This window comes from Cavia porcellus, unplaced genomic scaffold (assembly GCF_034190915.1).
Source record: "Cavia porcellus strain 051 isolate PalLab524CR breed Dunkin Hartley unplaced genomic scaffold, mCavPor4.1 scaffold_14, whole genome shotgun sequence".
NCBI lineage: Eukaryota > Metazoa > Chordata > Mammalia > Rodentia > Caviidae > Cavia > Cavia porcellus.
The window spans coordinates 65,185,842-65,208,907 of record NW_026947497.1 but is presented as its reverse complement, the minus strand read 5'-3'; the positions used below and the strand labels follow the sequence as shown (position 1 = coordinate 65,208,907).

At 47.4% G+C, this 23,066-nt stretch overlaps 1 protein-coding gene across 3 annotated transcripts in view; it reads left to right on the top strand.

Annotated features, from left to right (window-relative positions):
• Positions 1-19,173: 19,173 nt before the first annotated feature.
• Lamp3 (lysosomal associated membrane protein 3) overlaps positions 19,174-23,066 on the top strand; it is a 30,847-nt gene continuing 26,954 nt past the window's right edge. For all 3 annotated transcript variants that reach the window (XM_013140748.2, XM_013140749.2, XM_013140747.2), the window contains exon 1: positions 19,174-19,297. In XM_013140748.2, coding sequence (XP_012996202.1) covers positions 19,249-19,297 — 49 coding nt within the window. In that variant the 5' untranslated portion in view covers positions 19,174-19,248. The remainder of the gene's footprint in view (positions 19,298-23,066) is intronic.

The window sequence follows — 23,066 nt, the reverse complement described above, 5'->3', positions numbered from 1 at the left end:
CCAGAGGCTCTTCCGTGTCCATTGTTTTCTGACCCACAGGACTCAGTTTTTGAACAGAAAGGACTTTTTTGTGTAGATGCAGGATGCAATCACTCACTTCCTCTTCACCTCCCCCAGGGCTCCCTGGCTGGAGAGGATACTGGCCTGGGGTGAGCCTGGGGTAGACGGGGTAAACATGAATGAGCCACTGTCAATCCAGGGGAGAGACACATGGGGCACTATGGTCACATCACAGTGTGATGAGGGCTCCGAGGCACAGAAGTCCTTGACTTCCTGATGGGGTCAGGGAGGGGCAACGATGGCCTGGGTCTCACAGAACCGAGGAGGAGGAGACCTGGGCTATGGAAACAGCTAATGCTTGGGCACAGGGCAGGAAGACAAGCTGACAGGGCTGTGGACCCTGCAGCTCAGAAAGACACCATCCCTGGGGCTGTGTGGCCTCAGCAGGTGACTCAGCGCCCTGTCAATCATGTTGTCCACAGCAGGTAACTCAGCACCCTGTCAATCATGTTGTCCATTGGCTCTGAAAGACCCAGGGGCACGGTGCCTTGGGCCTGGCACAACTTCTGTTCATAAATCCAGCTGCTCAGGCCCTGTGGCATTTTCCATTCGGTCAGCATGACCTGGCTCGCTCTGAGCCTCCCTGTGCCAAATTAAACTTCATTAAACATTGCTGCCTTTGCCTTAGTGTCACATGCCACATCCCATTCTTTGTCACACACAAGAATCTGGAAAACCGTCCCAGGGCCCCATTGTTACCGGGTTTGGGAGGGCTGGAGTCTCCCGGGGTAGTTTCTAGGTTCTGTCCTTAGGAAAGGTCGAGACAGTGCCAAGGGTAGCAACATCTTAATAAAAATTGGAAAAGAAACAGGCTCTGCAGAAAAGTTTGTGCCAAGTACAAGCAGGAAAAGAGGTGCACCCTACAGCATGAGTGGCTGCTCACACCCTGCAAGAGAGAACACAACAGCAGAGTCTCAGCGTGGACGTCCTTTTGGTGTCACCCAAGACTCGGGATGAAGTCAAGTCCAGGCTGTCAGATGGCAAACCCACTTGAGGTCTTGCGAGAAGTACGAAGTGCGCGTGCAGGGCTTTGGAAACTGTTCGGCTTAGTCTCCTTGGATCCTGTCCCACCTCCTTTCCCAGGCAGTTTTAACCACACCCTGTCTCCCCGTCTCATTTCCTCCCTAGGAGACCCTAATCTTTATAGTTCTTTCTGGGATGCTAAAGGAGTGAAGGTCTCTGTCTGCTACAGCTTCTTCTAGCTGGGAGGGGATGTGGATCCCACCTACTGGGGATTATGTGCCAGCTACCTTGGGGTGCTGCAACTCACCGGGTACCGGAAGAGAAAGACAATGAGAAAAGAATGAATGACCATTGAGCTGTCTGCTCCATGGGAAAAAGAAAGTAACCTGAGCAGGTGGGAACTCCAAGCTTCTTGGGGAGGACAAGGTATGCAAAGACGGAGGTCAGATAAGTTACTGCAAGCCTCAGCAAGATTACCCATGCAATAGATCTAATTAAAAACCCTCACTAGAGGGCCCACGTTAGCTGTGGTGAACTAGGGTGATTAGTGACACCACTCATCTGCTCCTGAAGCGATACTGGACTCTCACTTTCTGAAGAGGAGCCTCAGGTCTTGCAAAGGTTCTCAGGAACAGCTTTCCCCTGGGTCCTGTGAAAATTCTGACGACAGCTGCCTGTGTAGGGTTGTTATAACTTGTCACTGGGTCTCTTGAGGAAGGTTAAGAATGGTTCCACAGGAACTGGGAATAAGTCACGAGTCTTGAGAGGCTGTGGAGCTGCCCCTCTTCCCGAGGAGACTTTAGATACATTTCCTTGGGCTCCCTTACAATGAATGTCAGCAGCCTGCTTGGGAAGATGGGCAGTCTTTAAGAGTCATAGAATTTCCCACCTGTGCTTTATAGATGATTGCTTATTAGTCAGCAAACTCCTTTCCAGATTACTTCCTGGGCTTGCAGCACCAGCAAAGCATATTTGGAGTCTGTATAGATATATAGATATATAGTGGCTTACTTTTTCCTAATATTAATGCCTAATATTAATGCCCAAATAAGAACTGTTTGCTCTGTGTTTTTGAGCAGAAGTTCCTGTGAGTAGTTGGCCTCAATGACCTATTGTGAACCCACAGCTGCATAACCTCCCTTTTGATATCCTTAGGCAAAGCTACTTCTATCAATGAACCACACCTCTTTAGGGTCTTGGAGGATAGCCCCCCCCCCCCGAAAAAAACCCTGATCTGATAGGGGGCCAGTACTTCTAGTCTGTCTTAAAGTTAATTTTGCAGCTTCTTCTGTTAGTATAACTGTAGTTGCTGCTACCCTCAGGCAGGGTGGCACCCAGCAGCCACTTCATCTAACTTTTTTGAAAAATATACCACTGAGCAGAATTCTTATCCTAGCCTTTGGGTCAAAACATCCAAAGCAATTCCTCTGTTTTCTGAAATGTGGAAGAAGGATTTCCTTAAATCAGGTATTCCATTATGCCATGCAGCATCCACCTGGTTTATTAGGTCAGGAAGTCACGGCCTAGTGTAAAATCCACTTTGACCTTTGCTAGAATTTGAGAATTATCCCCCAATTTTTCTAGTGAATCTCTTCCTAGCAAGGAAGTAGGATACTGTGGGACAATTAAAAATTCAAGGTTAAATATTTGACCTTCAACGGACATACCAGAGTGCAACAGCAAGCAGAAACAGCAAAGTGACTCCTGCGATTTGGAGGCAGATTTGTTTACACTGACAGGCACTGATCAGGATCATTCAAAGAGTACTAGCGCCTGATTTCCTGATCTCTGGTGGCCTCCGGCTTATAAGGAATAAGCAAGCAAGAAATACAGAAGCAGAAAGGCTTATAAATTAGGGATTGGTTTATGCAATGTACATCATAGTGACCAGCTATGTATCACAGTGACCAGCCATTTCTAAGAGACAGAAGCAACCGGAACTGAAACAGGAACAGAACTGTTACCCGGGCATCTAAGAAACTGAAGTGTACTGACTGGAAGGGGGGCTATTTTCTGTTATATTTCCCCCATCTTTTAGTTTCCCCAGCAAATCTTTGAGCAACCTTCTGAGACAAGGCCCAACTAGAAGCAGTAACATTAGGGTTGTCAGTGGTCCTAGGATGGGCCCTAGCCAAGCTTCTCAAGACTGTCTTATTACAGAGTTTTTTCCTAAATTGTTTTTAGAAAAAGACATAATTTAGGCCAGTCTGTTCTATAACATGACTTTGGTAAGGTAATGAGGGAGTTAATCTGGTCTGGGAGAGTATCTAATGTGCCTTGGATACTCATCAAACCTTGGGTAAGTGTTTGACTGATTGTTCTATTTTCTTGAGGCAACCAGCTGGAGTTTAAGGCAAAAAAAAAAAAAAAAAAAAAAAACAGGTAGTGGAAGGGATGGAAGGGTAAGCAGCCTGAAAAGACCTAAAATTCAAAGGGAATGGGTATAGAGCAGTGTGAATGATAGCCTCAGGCTTCAGTTGTGCATGGACCAGTCAGCATCCAGAGTGATCAGCGCAGGGCTTTGAGTATGTTATCTCTTCAGAATGAGCCTCCAAGGAGCTGTCCTGGTAAATTTTCCAGCAGATCTAAGGCTGGTTTCTGAAACTTGTAGAGGTAGTTAATATGCACCTGGGTTATATGCATGTGAGTTTCCTCAGCAAATCTTTGAGCAACCTTCTGAGACAAGGCCCAACTAGAACTCACTGTTCTTGGGAACAAAGTTTTTTTTTAACTTTTCTAGAGCTTTGTGGTTTATATGCTATATGTAGTTTTTATTTAATCTAGTTTTGTTTTGTTTTTTGGTACCAGGGATCAAACTTATGACCTCATGCTTGCCAGGCAGGTGCTTATGCCACTGAGCTGAATCCCCAGCTCTAAATCTAGTTTTTTAGTCTATCTCTGCTACAAATATAGACCCATTGTTACCGCCAATGATCAAGGCTAGGCTATATCTAGGAATGATTTTTTACAGCAGGACCCTACCAGCTTTTCTTGTCTTTTCCATATGGATAGGGAATGGGAGGTTAGGACTAGTTAGGTTAGGACTGAAGGCTAAGCTGGCTGCAGGGGTATGGGTGCCAGTGCAGTGATGTGAGCTCACAGAACTTACTGTGGGGGCAGGTTTGGTGGCCGGGGTTGATGCTATATGAATCAGATCCCCAGAGGGGGCTTAGTCCTCTGGAACAAATTATTTTGTATCATTGGGCAGGTTTCCAAACAGCAGCAGGAAGCAGTTTGCTATGCAGAGCATCCCTGCAGCAGAGTTTTGACCAAAATAGATTTTGTCCAAGGTGACCACAGCATATCTAGCCTGTCACACTCCTTTCCAACAGATCTGCCTCCACCCGTAACCAAGGTTCATTTTGGCTTGAGAACAGTTCATCAGTCAGTGCTAGGCAAGCAAAGTCCAGTACAGCATGTGGCACCGGGACAGTTAGGTCTCGGCCTCAGGTAAGCTTGTCAGCCTTCTCATGAGAAGGACAATGGCTGTTAGAGCATGGAGGCTAAGGTGAGAAGCAGCCCTTCGGGGCTAGATCCAAGCATTTGCACAGATAGGCCACTGGGCATTCCCAGGGACTGGAGTTCTCAGTAAACCTCATTGTTCTTATGAATGCAAAGATCCAGATTCTGTAGAAGCCAGAAGCTGTAAGAAATTTGTGGAGCTGATTTCTTGTCACCAGTTTCTGCCAGATATTGTAGCAGAGCTTTGTGTCTTTCTAGCAGACATCTTGGGTATCATTAACCAGAAGTACTTTTTTAAAGAAGCAAGTTTTTGAACCTCTGGGAGATTGCATCCAGGTCAGTTAGATTTTGAGTCCAAACTGAGGTCTTTTTATTTAAAGGTGAAGAGAGGCTGGCTGACAGGAGCCAATCAAAGGCAGAAGAAGGCATCCTTCAGGTCCAGGCAGGTGCACCAGCAAGCTGTGTATGGCAGAACACTGAGGCAACATATAGAGAGGGCAGTCACAGCAGCATTGACAGCTCCAAGATCCTGAACTGGTTTTACAGGCAGGAGCGGTGATTAATAGTCTACCAGGCCGATGTGTGGCTGGATGCCTGTGTGTGCTTCCTGTGACATCTGACAGCAGTGAGGGTCACAGGAGGCAGCATGGTTGATGGCCAGGCCCAGAGACAAGTCTTTAGTCTGTACCTCTGAGGGGAGAGTTTTCAGAACTGCGGGATTGCAGTTATCTGTCTCAGCTAAGGCCAATGTCATTGTCCTCTCAGGGAACAGTCAGAGGTGAAGATGCACAAGAGAGAGGCTGTCTGGCTTGGTGCAAAGGAGACAGTCACTTCTAACTTCAAGAAGAGGTGCCTTTCCAGAAGTGGTACGGAGATTGGTTTATACAGGAAGTCGTGTTTGGTGAGCTGGCCACCCGGGATGCAAGTTTGTGCCTAGTTTCAGAAGGGTGAGAGGCAAGAGGCCCAGCTTTCCTGATGATGGTACTATGGGCTCCTGGTGGTCCAGCTGAAGAAGGCAGCCCTGTGTGGCCTAGTCTAAGCCCATCAGACTGATGATAGGATTGTTATCTGATTCAGGTTTGAGAGTTTTCATCTTTTTATCTATTTTTAGTATCATAGTCCTAATAACTCATAGCCAAGAGTATGGTCATCTACCAGACTGGATTTTTCTTTTTTACAGATATTAGATGCTTTCTTTTAAATCAGGTTTCTGGGTGTTATGGCTGATACATTGTGTCGACATGAGAAGTTTAACTAAGAAACTCAGCAGGGAGCCAGGGTTCTTCTTACTTTGTAAATATCCTCATCTGTGCAAAGGTGGGCAAGGAGATTTTGTGAGTGCTACACCTGTCCTGGAGGGGTGAGTGGCCTGTGCAAAACATAAGAAGGAAAAAAGGTTTGCTCTTCCCCCATTTTGCTCTGGCTGATGTCCTGAAGTCTTGCCCCGGTGCTAACTGATTGTGCACTGAAACCTCCACAAACAGTGAGCTAAATAAACCTTTCCTTCCTTCGTTTTGGGTGTTAGGTATTTTGTCCCAGCAACAAGAGAAAAGTAACTGAGACACTGACACTGGGTAACAACAGTTGATGGACTTTTTGCCCATTTCTTGGAGAAGTGCTCCATAGGTTGTTTCGAGGTGAGGTGACCTTTAAAAATACCATGGCAACTCATTCATCAGGGCTGACAGTTGTTTTCCTCAGTCAAAATGTGGAGCTCAGAAGGAATTTCATCTCGGGTGGGCATTAGATGATGCCATCTGACCAGCATAGACACATAAGCAGAAAGCTGTGGAGGGAGGGCCTCTATGATCAAACACAGACCATGGCTATCCGGAACCAGTTCAGCTGGCTGGAAACAGGTAAGTTGGGCGTAGGGAGTGAAGGTGTAGGTGTTGGCAGCAACTGTGGTGGCAAAAGGCTCACAACAATTCTCAGGAAAAATGGGCTTCTTTTTTTTCTTTTTCTTTGAAATGCAAGAAGCAGTTTGGTTTCATTTTTGACTCCATAAAAGCCCTTTTTCCTGCAGTCAGGGACTGTCAGTTTCCACTAATTAGTTCCCACCTCTGACTTCCTACTGTGTCCCTTGTGTATCCTTGGTCTCAGACAGAGACCATTCAGATGCCCGCCTGACTGCATCCTGCACAGGGTCTTAGGCATGCATGACTTACCTAGGGAGGTGCAAGGCCTCTGTCTGCCATATGCTGGTCACCACAGAACCACACGTGGGGCCCAGTCAGCCACTGTGACCAGCACTTCCCAGCCTCGGTGCACAGAGGGAGCAGCCTACTGCTTCCCCCGTCTGTTCCACTCACAGATTCATTCATCATGCATTCAGAAGTTCAACATCCCAACACCCATTCCCTTGAGGGTGGCCCTAACTAATAAGAGCTGATCAAGATCTTTTTCTGCTCAAACTGAGCAGGACCAACAGGCTAACTGGGGTTCTCCCAGGGGTCTTAACCACCATCAGGCAGGCAGGCAGACAGATGGACAGAAAGACAGATTGTGTCCTCTTCTCTTTGGGGTCTGATGTGAGCCACTCAAGCAGGGACCCAGAAATCCTCCTCCAGACTTCCACGAGCAAACTAGAGTGTGGGCCCTCGAGAGAGAGAGGCACATTATGATCTGGATATTCTTGTGGGGCTTGTGTATGTCTGAAACATGGGCAATCTAGGATATATTCCTAAGATGGAGATCAGGGTATGATAAATCAGGCTGGGGAAATAGGTGTGACCAGATAATTACAGGCTCTCAGACATATGGGCAGAACAGTTACAGTTCCCAAAGCCTCACACAAGGACTTCTCATGAGGCTTGAGCAAGTTTTTGATAGGATGCCCTGACCTGACATCAGCCTGAGGTTAGGACCCCAGCACAGCTGCTTGGGACCCAGATGTAGACGTTTTCACAGGCATCCTAGAGATTTGATAGTGTAAAGGGACATAGGTCCCACTATCACGCCTCTCCTCATGACAGCCCACCTTTGTCCTCCAGGGTGTTACTTTTACCCTGCTTCTTCCTCTTTTTACTTAGCTCAAGCATACTCTACAAAGCCAGTTTCTCCCTCACTTGTTAGTTTCACTTTTTCAAATAAACCCGCTGCTGTTTTTCACTTATTTCATCCAAGTTTTTATTCAAGATAAAGAAGGCCCTGGAAACCCACTCTAGAAGGAGATGTGAACACTACAAAACACTTTTCGGTGAGCCACTTTTAGAAGGAAACTACATGATAACATTCCTATGATCTGTTGCCTTACCCACCTGTCAGGCTAAATCTGCAAGCTCTTTACATGCATTTGAAGTTGAGGTAATTCCACTAATTCCACCAAGATTGCTGCCTCTGAGGGTGCAGGTCTATGGGAGGAAGTGTAATTTACAGGTGAAAAGCACAGGCCCAGAACCCAACATATATGCTTATTGTATCTCTAAGACACGTGGAAATAGTGAATGAGTTCCTGGAAGGGAAAAAGGTTTAAGTAACTTTGGTACCCTGAAGCTGCAGTTTTTCTTCAAAGCACAGTTTTTAAGTTCTGCTTTTTACCGATCTTTATTTCTTTTCTGGCTATGTGAAAATGTTCCCGCTGGATGGCGCGTGCTGGCAGGACCTCAGTATCCCAGCCACCCCAGGGCGCTCTGCAGACCTTGCATCAATTTGGGGAACCAAGGAGGCTTTTGGGTACCAATCATTTCCGATGCCCCCAGGACTGCCTGCCCCTCACTCTGGCCTCTTCTTTGAAGCCAACGCAGCACTCACCCACCGTGGAGCTGCCCTGCTGAGCTCGGGAAGGGACTCCGGGAGCTCTCAGAGATAGCGGGATGGCTCTCGTAAAGCCATGCACACGGTAGGTGACCCAGCATGCCCTACTCCAGGCCTGCACACACCGCTCACTCAGAAAATCAGGAAATAGCTGTGAATATTTAGACATCTCCAACACATGAAAAATAAAAATAAAAAGTGGGTTTTCTGCAAGGGAAATGTATCTATCCTCTTCCCATTTGAGTCACTGGGAAAGAATCCAAAGTCACCAGGTAAAATCACCTGCCCTCTTCAGAGCGGTTCGGGCTCCACGTGCCTGTAATGCCGCCTGTTGCCCACTAGAGGGCATCCAAACGCGCAAGCGCCGAAGCAGCTGCACCCAAACCCCAGCCCGGGTCCGGAGACCTGCGGAGAGTCGGGGTCCACACCCCCAGGAGTTGTGCGGTATTAGAAGAGTTAAATCCTCTGGACCAGCAACCCAGGGTGTATTTTGACGGAGGACAGTTCAGTGAGTTAATCCCACAATATTCCAGACCAAAAAAAAATCTAATAAAAAGCACATTGCTAAACTGCTACACAGTACTTTACCCTCTCGGTTTTGCAGCAGATCTCACTCAGTAGAGGAAACAGTCGCCAGGCGGAGTAAGGGCTAGCAGCGTTTTCAGGGTCGGACGATTGGGGGGGTGGGAAAGAATACCATGTATTTTAGGGCAGAAATAAGTAGAAAAAAAAATAAAAGGCACGCTCGGGGAGGCTGAGGCAGGAGGATCGTTGCGAGTTCGAGGCCAGTCTGGGCTACAAAGTGAGCGCAAGGCAGCCTGAACGGTATTTCGAGACCCTGTCTCAAAAAGATTAAAAAACAAAAAAGGTGAAAAAGTGCAAAGGAAGCGCTTAGGGAGAAGGGGGCGCTGTGAAGAGGGTGTGTCCCGCAAGACCCCTAGCACCTTCTCCTGCAGCCGAAGGGGCCGCCCCGCTTGGGCTCCTGCAGAAGACTGGCCTGGGTGGGGGTGGTGCTCAGGGTCCTCTGGGGTCCCCAGCTCCAACACGTGGGGTTCAGAGCTCCGCCGATCGGCAGGAGTTTGGGGCAGTTTTGGGCGGCTGTGCAGAGCAGGAGGGTAACAAGTAACCCTAAGGCTGGGGCTCCTAAAAACGACGCGTAATTTCCCCATGCATCTCTCAGCACCGAACCCTTTTCTTGTAGAAAATCGTATCCCATATGCAAAAGACTAAGGTGCCAAAACAAACAGGTGCGGCTGGACCCAGTGAGACATCCTTGGGACCAGGGCTACTCTGGAGGCTGAGGAGGGAGGATTGCTGTGAATTCCAATGAACCTGGCCAACAGGAGATCCTCTGTCAGGAGAGGGGGAGGGGAGGGGGAAGTGGGCAGGAGGGGCGGGGCAGGAGACGGCCAGTAACCCCAGCACTCTGGAGGCCGAGGCAGGAAAATCCTTTGCAAATTGGAGGCCAGCCTGGGCACTGACAACACAGATCCAGAACCCATAAAGCAAAAACAGAACTGCAAGGGAGGCGACCTCTCCACAGTGACAGCCAAAGATTTCAGTTCCTCCCTTGTGAGAACTGCTTAGCAGGAAGTAGAAAGAAAATCAGTAAGATTGTGGACCACAGCATAACATTATCGACCGAAGTAACCTGGTGAACATATACAGAGCAGGGACTCCAACCGCAGAAGCAGAATTGTCCCCCGCTGGGTGTTCAGCCTTCACCATGGTAACCAGTTGTGGGGGCTGAATTGTGCCCCTTCCCACCACCAGCTAATTCTATGCAGAAGTCTTTAACCTCAAGTAAGAATGTGACTGTATTTGGCGGCTGGGGATTTTGTAGGCAGTGGTGGATTTTCCCCTTTGGAGGTACTTGGAATTGAACCCAGCAAGTGCTAGGCAAGCATCCTCACTCTTTCATAAGTTTTATTTCAAGAGAGGGTTATGTTAAATTGCTAAATTTTGCCTGGGCTGGGGATTTAGCCCAGCAGCACAAGTGTCTGCTTGGCAAGCTCAAGGTTGTGAGTTCGATAGCCAGTATCAAAAATACTTGCTAAATTGCCTGAGCCGAGCTTGAACATGGGATCCCTCCTGCCTCAGCTTTACCCTTCAGGTGTACGCCATTATGTCTGGTTGAAGGTAGGGTCTTTAAGAGGTTAAAGGAGATAAGGGGTTCCTAATCCAATGTGACTAATATCCTTATAAGAAAAAGACATAGGATGTGACATAAATATGTCATGACTATGTGTGAGCCAAGCCCAGGCAACTTAGAAAGAGCCTGTGTCAAAGTTAAACAGATAAACATTACAAGGGGCTAGGAATGTAGCTCAGTGCGAGGGCCCTGGGTCAATCCCCAGGACTGGGGGAAGGGGAAAGGTTTATACTAATAATTTCAACTACTTATATAGAAGAAAAATTCCTCTTTTTTTTTTTTTTCTGGTACCAGACATCAAATGTGTGACCTTGTGCTTGCCAGGCAGGCACTGTGCCACTGAGCTAGCTCCCTGGCTGTAAGAAAAATTCTTAAAGACAATAAACCACTTGTATTGTACTATAAGAATCAATAAGTATAGCCTGGCATGGTAGTGTAAACCTATAACCCCAGCACTCCGGAGGCTGAGGTAGGAGGATCGCTGTGAGTTCAAGACTAGCCTGGGCTATAACGTGAGTTCAAGGTCAGCTTGAACTGCATAGTGAAACCCTGTCTCAAAAAGATGAAAGAAAGAAAGAATAATGATCATTAATTAAAAATAAAAGAGACAAGTGTAAATATTTATTTGGTCTTTGTCCTGTGCCCCAGACAGAGCTCCTAAAGCCTTTGTAGATAGAGGTGCTCAGAGAAGCTTCTGTTCTGATGTTTGCTTTCGGCCCCAGTCCTGACACAGAGCTGCCTAGAGTCTGTAATTACTCTAACACGCTGCTTAGTCTCTGACAAGGGCTTCCAATGCACCCCCAAAACAGCCAGCGTTTTGGTGGGAAATGGGCAGTTTAGAAAGTCTGTAACTGGCGTCAGCTGGTTCTGTAGCGCCCAACTATGACATTTCTCCTTCACTCAGAGGCAGGAGCCCCCAGAATCAGCCTGGGGACGCCGATCCCTTTGCTCCAACACAGGACACTGGGTCCAGATGTCCTCTGGGAGCACGGGGTCCGTGGAGCAGCCTCGTCCTTGCAAAGCCTCCTGGCTCTCACCAGGGATCTGCTAACAGCTGCCTCTGTATGCACCCTCCTTCTTCCAGACCTCAGAGGCTCCACTTGAAAACACATTAAATAAAACATGAAGACCTCTGCTGTACACCAATAGTAGATGAGCCCGGAAAGAAGTCAGGAAAACAGTGCCATGCACAGTAACTTCAGAGTCAGAAAACTAAAACACCTAGGGAACAACTAAACAGAGGACATGAAAGACCTTCACGTGGAAATTACCAAACACTGAGGAAAGACGCTGAAGACACTGGAAGGCGACAAGGCCTCCCGTGTTCACGACTGGCAAGAAGAATATTGTTAAAATGTCCATATCACCACTGCTATCTGCAGTCAATGCAATTCCCATCGAAATTCCAAGACATTCTTCACAGAACCCAAAACAAATATTCATATGGAAACATGAAATATCCAGAATAGCCAAAGCAAGCCTAAGCAACATAAATAAAGAAACAAAATAACAAAGTAAGGCTGAGGGGGCTGGGGATTTAGCTCAGCGGCATAAGCACCTGCCATGCAAGCAGGTGGTCATGAGTTCGATCCCCGGTACCAATAAAAAACAAAAACAAAACAAAGTAAGGCTGAATTCCTCACAGAACTAAGGAAAACAACCCTAAACATTCATATGGAACCAGAAGAGACCCACATCAGCAAATCCAATTCTGGGCAACAGAGCAAAATAGGAGACGTCACGATCCCAGATTTAAGTTACATTGCAAAGGTGCAGTGATCAAAACAGCATGGCATTTGCACAAAAACAGACAAGCAGATCCATGGGACAGAACTGAGGGTGCAGAAATATTCAGCTATCTGACCTTGGACAAAGGGGCCAAAGACCCGCACTGGAGGAAAGATGGCCTCTCTAGCACAGGGTGCTGGGAAACTGGCCCCACAGATGCAAAAGATTGAACCTAGAGCCGTAGATCCTAGCATGCACTGACCTAAACTCAAAATGGACCAAAGATGTATTAAAACAGAAACAGTTAACCTGCCAAAAGATAAAGAAGGTAAAACTTTGAAGACACAGGCACAGGTCAGCCTTTCTGAATGGAACTCCAGCTGTACAAGAAATAGCTACAAACGGGATCCTATCAAATTCTAAGGCTTCTGTACAGCAAAGGAAACAACCAACAGAGTGAAGAGACAACCTAAAGATTGGGGGAGAGATTGCCAGCTAAATCTCAGACAGAGGGCTAATATCTACAATATTTAAAGAACTAAAAATTAGACCCCAAAATAAAACTCTGGGTCACTGAGATGAGCAGATGCTTCTCAAATGAAGAAGTACAGATAGATTCATGAAAAAGTGTTCAGTATGGCTGGCCATTACAGGAAGACATTAAAACAGCACTGAGACTCCACATCACTCAGAAAGGATGGTTATCGTTTTAAAAATCCAATAATAACAAATGCTGATGGGGCACCGGGAAAAAAGAACTTCTACATTGTCGGTGGGAATGTAGCCCTGTGGAGATCAGTGTGGAGAGTCCTCAAAAAACTAGGACTAGAGCTACCATTCAACCCAGCTAGTCCTCTTCTGGGTATCTTCCCAGAAAAATTAAAAACATCATACCAAAGTGATACATGTGCCCTCATGTTCACAGCAGCATAATTTGTAATAGCTGGATCCTGGAAACAACCTAAACGCCCATTGTCTGAGGAATGGATAAAAAAAAATGTGGTATTTTTATGCATTTGAGTACTATTCAGCCATAAAGAAAGATAAACTGGAGGCTTTTATAGGTAAATGAATACAACTTGAGACCATACTCATTACCGAAATAAATCAGACACGCATGTGTAAACATCAAATAGTCTCACTAGTGTGAGAAGCTGAAACAACATATGTCCATGTATGCATATGTATGTGTACAAGATGCAATGCATACACCACTGTTACCCCCCTAATTATTGTTTTGGAATTTTATTTTATTTTTTTCTCTTTAAAATAAAATAGATTTGAAAAGAAAATAAAAATAGGACAGGGTTTTTAAAAAAAGAGAGAAAAGAAAATGTGCTATTTGTATACAACGAGGTAGTAACTGCCATAAAGAAGGATAAACTTGCCTTACTTGTGGGAAAACCAAAAATATAGATTAAAGACAAAATGAAAGATAGACAATAGGAAACCAGGAGAGAGGCTCTTTGCAAATGGGAAGGGACTGAGAAACGGGGAGAGAAGAAAGGTAGGGGAGCAAAAGGGGAAGAGAAAAGAATTGTGATGTATATGTGTTATATACATGCATCAAATCCCCACAATGAGCAGAGCATGGTGGTGCATGCCTGTAATCCCAGAACTCAGGAACCTACAGCAAGAGGACCGCCATAAGTCGGAGGTTAGCCTGGGCTACATAGTGAGACTCTACTAAAAAAAAAAAAAAAAAAGTCCCCACAATGAATATAATCTTTATTATATACTACACAGACATGTACTAACAAAAATAAAAATATTTTTAAATATCTCACACACACAGAGTAAGGCTGAAGGTATCTAATATCTGACTTCATGACAGGAAGGGTGGCACACACTTGTAAGTCCAGCACTCAGAAGGCTAAAGCTGGAGGTTGGCCACTGAGTTCAAGGCCAGCCTGAGCTATATAGTGAGATCCTGTGTCAAAAAGAAAAAAAATGATTTCAAATGATACTCAAAGTCATGGTAACAAAAACAGCATGGCACTGGGACAAAAACAGACAATAAACCAATGACACAGAACATAGGACACAGAAACCCATGCAATTTCAGCCATCTGATTTTGCAAAGAGGAGCCAAAAATAGGTGTCGGAGAAGAGATAGTTTCTTTAGCAAATGGTGCTGGGAAAACTGCATATCTATATTTAGAAGATTGAAACTAGATCCTTATCTTGGTTACTTTTCTCTCTTTGCTGAAACAAAATACCTGACGTCCAAAATTAGGGAAGGAAAGGTTTATTTTGCTTACAGTTTATGGAGGTTTCAATCCATAGTCATCTGGCTCCAAGGCAGGGTGATGTGGCTGAGGGGCAACCATTCATGGCAGCTGCAAACAGCAAGAGTGAAAAGGGCAAAACAGGAAAAAACATGACTTCTTCCTGCCCTTATGTTATATGCCAGCTCCGCCCCTGGGTGGGTGCGGCACTCACACCACCAATCCCAGTGCTAGACAATGAACCAATCACAAATGCTAGACTCAGCCCCTCCATGACTGCATGAGGCTTGAGGGGTCACCCAGGCACAAACCATAACAATCCTTATCTCCTGTATAAAAATCAATTCAAGGCGATCCCAGAAATAGATATGAGACTAGAAACTTTGAAGCTATTAAAGGAAAACATGAGGGAAATGAAGCCATCACAAAGACACAAACTTCCTGAATAGGACTCCACTAGCACAAGAAGTCATAGTAAGTATCAGCAAATGGGATTACAGCAAATTAAAGTTTCTACACTACATGGGAGACCACAGAGAAAACACAGCCTACAGAATGGGTGGGAGTCTGTGCCACCCACTGTTGGACATTGAGAGAAAGAACTCAAAAGGATTCAACACCCAAAAATCAAACAGCCCAATCCATAAATGAGCCAAAGAATGGAACAGACACTGCTGAAGACATACCAGTACCCAATAAGTATATGAAGAAGTGTTTCACATTTTTAGCTACTAGGGAAGTGCAAATCAAAACTACATTGAAATTCCAGCTCGTTCCAGTCACCAAACATCCGGTGGTGACTTCTCTACATAGCAGGAAAAAACAGTGCACTCTGCAGCATAGGGCGCTCCACCACACAAGAGAGAACATGGGGACTTGAGGGGACTTCTCTACATAGCTAGAAGGAATGTAAATTACTGCAGAGACTACAGAAATCAGTTGGAGGGTCCTCAAAAAACTAAGAGTAGAGCTGGGTGTGTGGTAGCTCACGCCTGCAATCCCAGCACTCAGGAGGCTGAGACAGGAGGCTGTTTTGAGTTCAAGACCAGCCTAGGCTACAAAGTGAGCTCAAATTGAGCCCCAACAGCATAGCAAGACCCTGTTTCCAAAAAAACACTAAATAAATAAAAACTGAAAATAGAGCTACCATTTAGCTAGCTATGCCAATCTTTGGCGATAGCCTATGTCTATGGGATACCTGCATATGCATGTTTATTTTGACACAGTTCACAATAGCCAAGATATGTAAACAATTTCAGTGCCCATCCACCGATGAATGGGTAAAGAAAATGTGGCATATCAACACACGGAGTATTACTCAGCTACCAAAAAAAAAAAAAAAAAAAAGCTGTGTCATTTGCAGGCAAATGGGTGGAACTGGAGATCATGTTGAATGAAGTGAGCCAGACCCAGAAAGATAAGCATTGCACGTCCTCCTCAATGTGTGGAATCTAAAAAAGACCACATGAAAGCAGAAGGGAGGCCTCTGTTAGACGAGGGGAAAGGAATAAGTGGGTAAGGGGGACACGAGAGGGTAGGGAGTGGGGGTGGAGAAGACAAAATGGATGCAGTGGAACCCAGTATTTTTCAAAATTAATAATGAAGTATATTAATAAAAAAATTTTAAAATACCTTCAGTGGTCCTGCACATTTCTAGGCGAAAAATGAACTCCCTTGTGACTTTCTGAGTGTCTCCCACATGATACCGTCTGGACTCTCCAATCTTTTTCCCCAGGCTCCCTGGATCGGTCCCATCTCTGCTCTTCAGAGCTTGTTTCTTGTGGACCAGCAGAAAGGGTCACGGCTTTGGAGGTGCTGATGTCTCCTTCTCTAGGTGGTTTCTTGGTTCTTTCTGTTCTGAGCAAAGAATTGGTCAAGACAAGTGCAAACGGTAGCAACATTTTATTAAAGGTAGAAGAAACAGGCTCTCCAGAGCCAAGTAAAAGCAGGAAAAAACAGTGCACTCTGCAGCGTAGGGCGCTCCACCACACAAGAGAGAACATGGGCAAAGACTCAGTGCAGAAGCCCTTGCAGTGTCATCTAGGCCTCAGGCTGATGTCAGGCTCAGGTCCTATGCAAACCTGCTCCAGTTCTCGCAGGAAGTCATCCACACAGGCTGTGGGAACTGTTGTGTTAACAGGCCACGCCTACTTCCCAAGCAAGCTTTCCCACACCCTCATCACCTGCCTGGCCAGGACAGAAACCATAGAATCTAGATCACAATTCAAGCCTTATACTTTTTGTGATGTTAAAGGGGTTCACTTTCCACATCTCTAAAAAGTTTAAATTCCGACTGTATAGAGTTGCCATACACACCACACAGTGAAAAGCCCATAGGAGGAAATACTTACATGGAAATTATTATTGTTGTTGTTGGGTTACTATTCTCTGATTATTTAGATCCTCTGTGACCTCCAAAGCCTCTCCAAGGTCCATGAACCATAAAGCTATCTCCATTCCTTATCCAGTATAGCTCTTGGCAATGAACAATTGATCAGTCATGCTGAGAAATGTTTCCCAACTGAGCAGGAAGCACCTCTTCAGAGCAGGAAGCAGTGTTTTAAAATCTGCATTCCCAGCTATTATCAAGAAATCAACCAATAACAAATGCTGGCGGGGCTGTAGGGAAAAGGAACCCTTCTCCACTGTTGGTGGGAATGCAGACTGGTGCAACCACTGTGGAAATCGGTGTGGAGATTCCTCAAAAAACTAGCACCAGAAGTCCCATTTGACCCAGCTATTCCCCTTCATGGTATCTTCCCAGAATTTAAAATGCCATACTACAGTGATATATGTGCACACATGTTTATAGCAGCACAATTTGTAGCAGCCAGACCATGGAAACAATCTAAATGCCAATCCACTGAGGAATGGATGAAAAAGATGAGATATTTTTAACAATAAAGTACTACTCAGCCATAAAGAAGGATAAACTGGAAACTTTTATAGGTAAATGGATGCAAATTGAGACCATACTCAGTGAAGTAAACAAGAAACACATGTGTGATCATCGTATTGTCTCAGTAGTGTGAGAGGCTGAAAGAAACAACATGTGTATGTATGTATTATATAAAAAGATAGTTAACATAGCTATTCTACTGATTTCTCTGAGTTCACTGAAGAGAAAGACTTGTGCCGGTGCTGTTCGGACAACTGAAAGATGTCTTGGGCTCTGGGTGATTTGGGGATGACAATGCGCACGTAGATACCATTGTTGCCCCCTGATTGATGTGCTTTGAAATTTTGTTACTTTTTTCCGCTTTTTTTTTCTCTTTTTCTCCTTGAAATAAAATGGACTTAGAAAAAAAAATAAAATCTACATTCCCAGTCCTAGGTTCACAGTCCAGCTTCCTGACCCATGACCTAAGTCACTCTGAGGTCACTTCACTTCTCGTCTCAGTTTCGCCATTTGTGAAATGGGACAGCAATAATAATAACAGTGTCCACCTCCATGGAATAAGAGCCCCTGGCACGTAGTAACTGCTTTTTTTTTTTTTTTTTTTAGTGCAGGGTCTCACTACGTAGTTCAGTCTGGATTTGAACTAACTTGCAGTGATCCCCTTGCTTCAGCCTTCTGAGTGCTAGGGTCACAGGCCTGGCCAGTTGCGACTAATATATTGCGTGCTGATTGAATAGCTCACAGACTAGAAAACAGGCCATTGCTGAAAGGACCCTCACCATAAAAACTCCACCTTGAAACAGTGCAAGCCCTCTGAGTCTCCTTAGTTAGAGGAAGATAAAGTTGCTGCCACCAAAGTTGTTTTCACAAAATGATATGGAATCAGGCAGGAAGCCCTAGCCGGTTCTTGGGTCACCCTGATGGGTAGCCTGCCCTCCCTACCCCGAAGAGAAGCCAGCATTGTTCTGTCGAACTGATGTACAGACATGGCCTTTCGAGTGCTCCCACTATTCCAGGAATGTGGGCTTTGCAAACCAGCCCACTTAGCTATTATCACCCCATATTAGAGCAGGGAAGCCCAGGCTCAGAGTTAACCCAGGCTGTTCTCCGGTCACTCCACGTGGCCGGTTCAAACCCAGACTCCCCACCTCCCGTATTCATGCTCTTCCTGCTCCCCATGTTCCAAGATTCCAAGGTGAAGCAGTCATGGAAAATGTCTCAAACACACACAAGGAGCCAGGTACGGTAGTGCATGCCTGTAACCCCAGCACTCTGAGAGGCTGAGGCAGGAAGGTAGAAAGTTTAAACTCAGGGCCGGGGATTTAGCTTACTGCATAAGCACCTGCCTGGCAAGTGCAAGATCATGAGTTTGATCCCTGGTACAAAAAAAAGAAAGTTTAAAATCAGAAAGATTCTGTCTCAAAAAAAGACACACAGAGAAGCTGCCTCAGATGACAGCACTCCAGCAACTATGTTTGTTTGTTTGTTTGTTGATTAATTTTTTGAGACAGAGTCTCACTGTGTGGCCCAGGCTAACCTCAGCCTCACGGTGATCCTCCTGCCTCAGCCTTCCCAGTGCTGGGATTACAGGCATTCACCACTACACTCAGCAACTGCAAGTAGATTTTAAAACTTCTGCTCAACCCCATGAGGAGGGATGGATTTGCTGCCAGCTGACAATTCTCTGGGTTTACAGAAAGGGATCCCAGCCATGAAAAGAGAAGACCCAGATGTGTCCCGGGGTCCCAGTGTCCCCTGCCTGGGTCCCACCTACATCCCGGTCCCTCCCGAATGCCCCAGGAGAGAGGAAAGCACTCAGGAGAGAGGAAAGCACTCGCTTTCCCTCCCAGCCTCTTGAGGTTTTCCTCCACGCCTGACGCCATGTGGGCGGGCCCCGAAGCTGCTTCTCATAACCGGTGACTCCAGCTCCCCTGCCACTGCGGCTGGCTGCAGGACAGGAGCTGGCTCTCTCTGGTGCCCTGACCCCTCGCTCACCAGTCATGTCGCACGAGGTCTCTGCAGGGACAGTGCTCTTCGTGTCCCTGGCCGGTGAGTGACAAACACCACTTAAAAGGGTGGCCCTGCCCGTCCTTTTAAATCTAAGTAGCTTCGGGTTTCTGCTACCTGAATTCTTATCTAGAGCCCTGATCCTTTCCCGGAGGGCACCTTAGCCTCCCAGAAGTCAACCCCAAAAGACAGTGCACTCTCCCTGGCACCTGCGTGTCCCAGACGGATCAGGGGATGTTTGGAGAGATCACTTAGGTCTACAAGACAGAGGGGGCTGTCACTTTGCTACATAGGCAAAGCCGCCACCCCGTCTCGATTTTCCTGTTTGTCCCCTTTGGGAGGATGTGCTGTGTGACCAGTGAGCTGTAAAGGACCAGCCCTGAGCTGGGGTCAGCCACTCACTGGACACTGGTGGGTTTTTAAAAATATGTTACCCTTGCGTCTGCTCGCTGAGGCTGCTGGGAAGCTGAGTTCAGGGTTGAGGGATGTCCTCCGTCCGGGACGCCCACAGGGCATTTTCTCCCGGGCCTGGCCGAGTCCTCTTGAGTACTGTGGCTCTGTGCAGTTCACCATCCATTCACGGTACCTCCGAGTGGAGAGAATCAGCGCTGTCCACACTGCCCACTGGCAGGCGAGACGGGGACACACAGAGGCCCTTGGTTGTGACGGGAAGGTCAGGATTGCCCCAAGAGTGGCCTGCTACTCTCATCTGAGAGGCTTTAGTTTGTCCTGCACTCTCAGAAGTCTAATTGGCTTGAGAAGAAACGGTCTCCTAGTCCTCCTCCGAAAATGAGAGGACTTTAAAAACATGGATCACCTAACTTTACATTCAGCTACACCAGGCCAACAAGCCTCAAGCCACAGGATGAAGCAAGAGAGAGGTCTTGTTTCCCATGTGAAAACAAGTCCAGAGGAATTCAGACCCCATTCTAGCATAGAGGGCTCAAGGTCAGCAACCCACTGTGCTTGGTGTGGCCTTTACCTTCAAGGCTGCCACGTGGCTCTGGATGTCTGCTAGAGCTCCAGCCGTCACACACAAGTTTCAGGTTGGCTGAAGGAGGAACAGCAGAAGGGCACTGGAGAGACAGGCCACCCAGGTGACAGGGCACCTTTGAACAGCCTTCCTTCCCAGAAGCCCACACAACCCTATCACTTCAACTGCTCATGCTGAACCTCAATCACACATTCCCACCCCATTAAAAGATTCTTATTCCAGGCTACAAGCACTCAGCTCAAATCCAAGCAGCTGCTGTTACTGTTCTTCCTCCTCTTCTTCTTCCTCCTCCTCAGGGTCTCTAGGTACTAAACCTGGCCTTGAACTCATTATGCAGCCAAGGCTGGCCTCAAACTCACAGCAATCCTTCTGCCTCTGCTCCTGAGTACTGGGATTACAGGCATGCACTGCCATGCATAGCTCCCATTCAGGCTTCTGTTGCTAAGTAAACACCCCAGAGGCCCCAGGCGAGGTGCTCAGGGGCTAACAGGCGAGGTGCTCAGGGGCTAAAATCCGGTTCCCTGTTCCTGGACATGGCCCAGGGCTCCAGCTGCTCACTGACTGTGTCCCCCTGGGGCCAGCAGAGCACATGGACTGTTTGAGGCAGACCTGGCTGCTCCCTGTTAAGCTCCTCCTTGGCCACTGCTTCTGTAGGCCCTTCTTCCATCCCCCCCACCCCCCACCCCATACTGACCCCTGCGGTCCTCCCCATGCACAAGGCTTCTGCTGCCTCTGTGCTCTTCCACGACCCTTCCTCCTTCCTGGCCCCACTTTGCCCTCTGGTCTCCCCCAGATCTCTTCCCTGAGCCGGGGGCCTGCCCCCCCACACACACACACTGCTGTGGCACCCAGGGGGGACTGTGTCTCTTCTGTGCTATCACAGACAGAGGTGGTAACTGTGTGTGTCAGGGCTTGGAGCCCCACAAAATAATGACCTCCTGAGCACCAGCGTGGAGCCTGCCTCGGAGGAGGCCTGTGTCACCTGCGGGGTTGTGGGTGGCAGGAAACCAAGCCAGGTCCGCCTAGGGAGGGACTTTCAGGAAAAACCCAGAAAAGAGGTCAGCCCTGGCCCGGTGTGGTCACTGACTTTCCCGGGACTGGAACCGAAACCTTCTTACATCTCTTCCTGAAGGAGGCTGCCAGAATTCAAGCTGAAGATCCAGTCTCAGAGCAGTTTTAATCCTAGTCAGCAAGCTCTGGGCTCGGGGAGGAGGGGGGGGTCTGGCAGAACCCTATGTGACCCCAGGGCTGTGCTGTGGGGTTTTTGTTTTTTTGTCTTAAAAATAAGACAAGGTTTCACCTCGCAGTTCAGGGTGAACTTGAGCTCACTTTGGAGCCGAGAAGGCCTTGAGTCCTCCTGCCTCAGCCTCCCAGGTGCTGAGACGATAGGCAGGCGCCACCACGCCCTGCAGTGCTGTGCTTTTGAGTAGCTGGGGGTTGAGACAGACTATGAGCCAAGGTCAGCCTTGCTGCCCTCTGAGGGTCTCATGCAGATCGGTGACCTTGACCTTGACTGATCTCTGAGCTGTTTAACATTGTCCAGTTCTGACCGAGGTCAGATGTAAGTGCGGCTCTATGTGGGGGTCTGGGGAAAGGCTGTGTTAGCCCCTGGGGTCACTGTGTGCCTCAGGAGCAGATGACTGATCTGGGATGGATGACAATGTGCAGCAGCATTATCCACAACCTACCTGCCTGCCGACCCTGCACCCTGCACTCTGACAGGACAGGGGCAGGGAGGGAGGTCTGGGAGGTGAGGAGGGGGGGGAAGAGAGGGAGGAGGAGGAGGGGGAGGAGGAGAGGGAAGGAGGAGAAGAGGGGGAGGAGGGCCAGGAGGAGGCATAGACCTGCGCCTCTAACACAGTGAGCTTGGCACTTCCGGCCCAGCCCCTGCCTGCCCAGCCTTGTGCTCCCTGACACCTAACCTGCTTTCTTCTCACCACATAAAATAATGGGATGAGCAATACATAAAAGCCTATTTTAGCTTCCAGTTGCAGCCTGTAGCCCGTGACCGGCTAGTACTCTTGTCTTGGGCCCCTATAAAAGCCCATCATAGCTGAAGCTCAGGGTGGACAACTAAAGAGAGAAAGAAAAAGAAGCTGAGGTCTCACAGTGCCCCCATCACCCTGAACCTGTCAAGTTTCCACCGCTTCCCATCAGCACCACACTGCAACCTGCCTCTGACACATGGGCCTTCGGGAAACAGAAAGTCTAGTCCAAACCCTGGCAGCTTCTCACCTGCCTCACCCCAAACCTGGACACTGTGACTACCATGACTTCCTCCACTCTGAGCACCCCAAGCACAAGATACTGAGGGTCTTCTTGGCCTGTTTGCAATCCTGGCCATTTGTAAAGACCAAGAGTTTCTTCCCTCTTTGTTTGAGACTGTTCATCACTACTGAAAAAGGAGCAGGAGTCTTAGGAAGGGTCCCTGGTTTGTTTGGTTTTGGTTTTTTGGTTTTTTTGTTATTGTTGTTGTTTGGGTTTTTTTGAGACAGGGTCTCACTATGCAGTTCAGGCTGGACTTGAGCTTACTTTGTAGCCCAGGCTGGTCTTGAACTCACAACTATCCTCCTGCCTCAGCCTCCTGGGTGCTGGGATTACAGGAGTGCACCACCACACCTGGCTAGGGTCCCTGTTTTAAAGGGCATGCTGCTCAGTTTAGGAAATTCTACTCAGGTGGAAGTTTAGGGTTAGCTCAGATATCAGCCAGGCCCAGCAGGATCACAGCCGAGATACAGCACCTGCCCCAGAGAGCAGGCCAGTTGCTACCTGGCTCCAGAAGTGCGCTGTAGCAATCACAGCTTTTCAGGGTTCTTG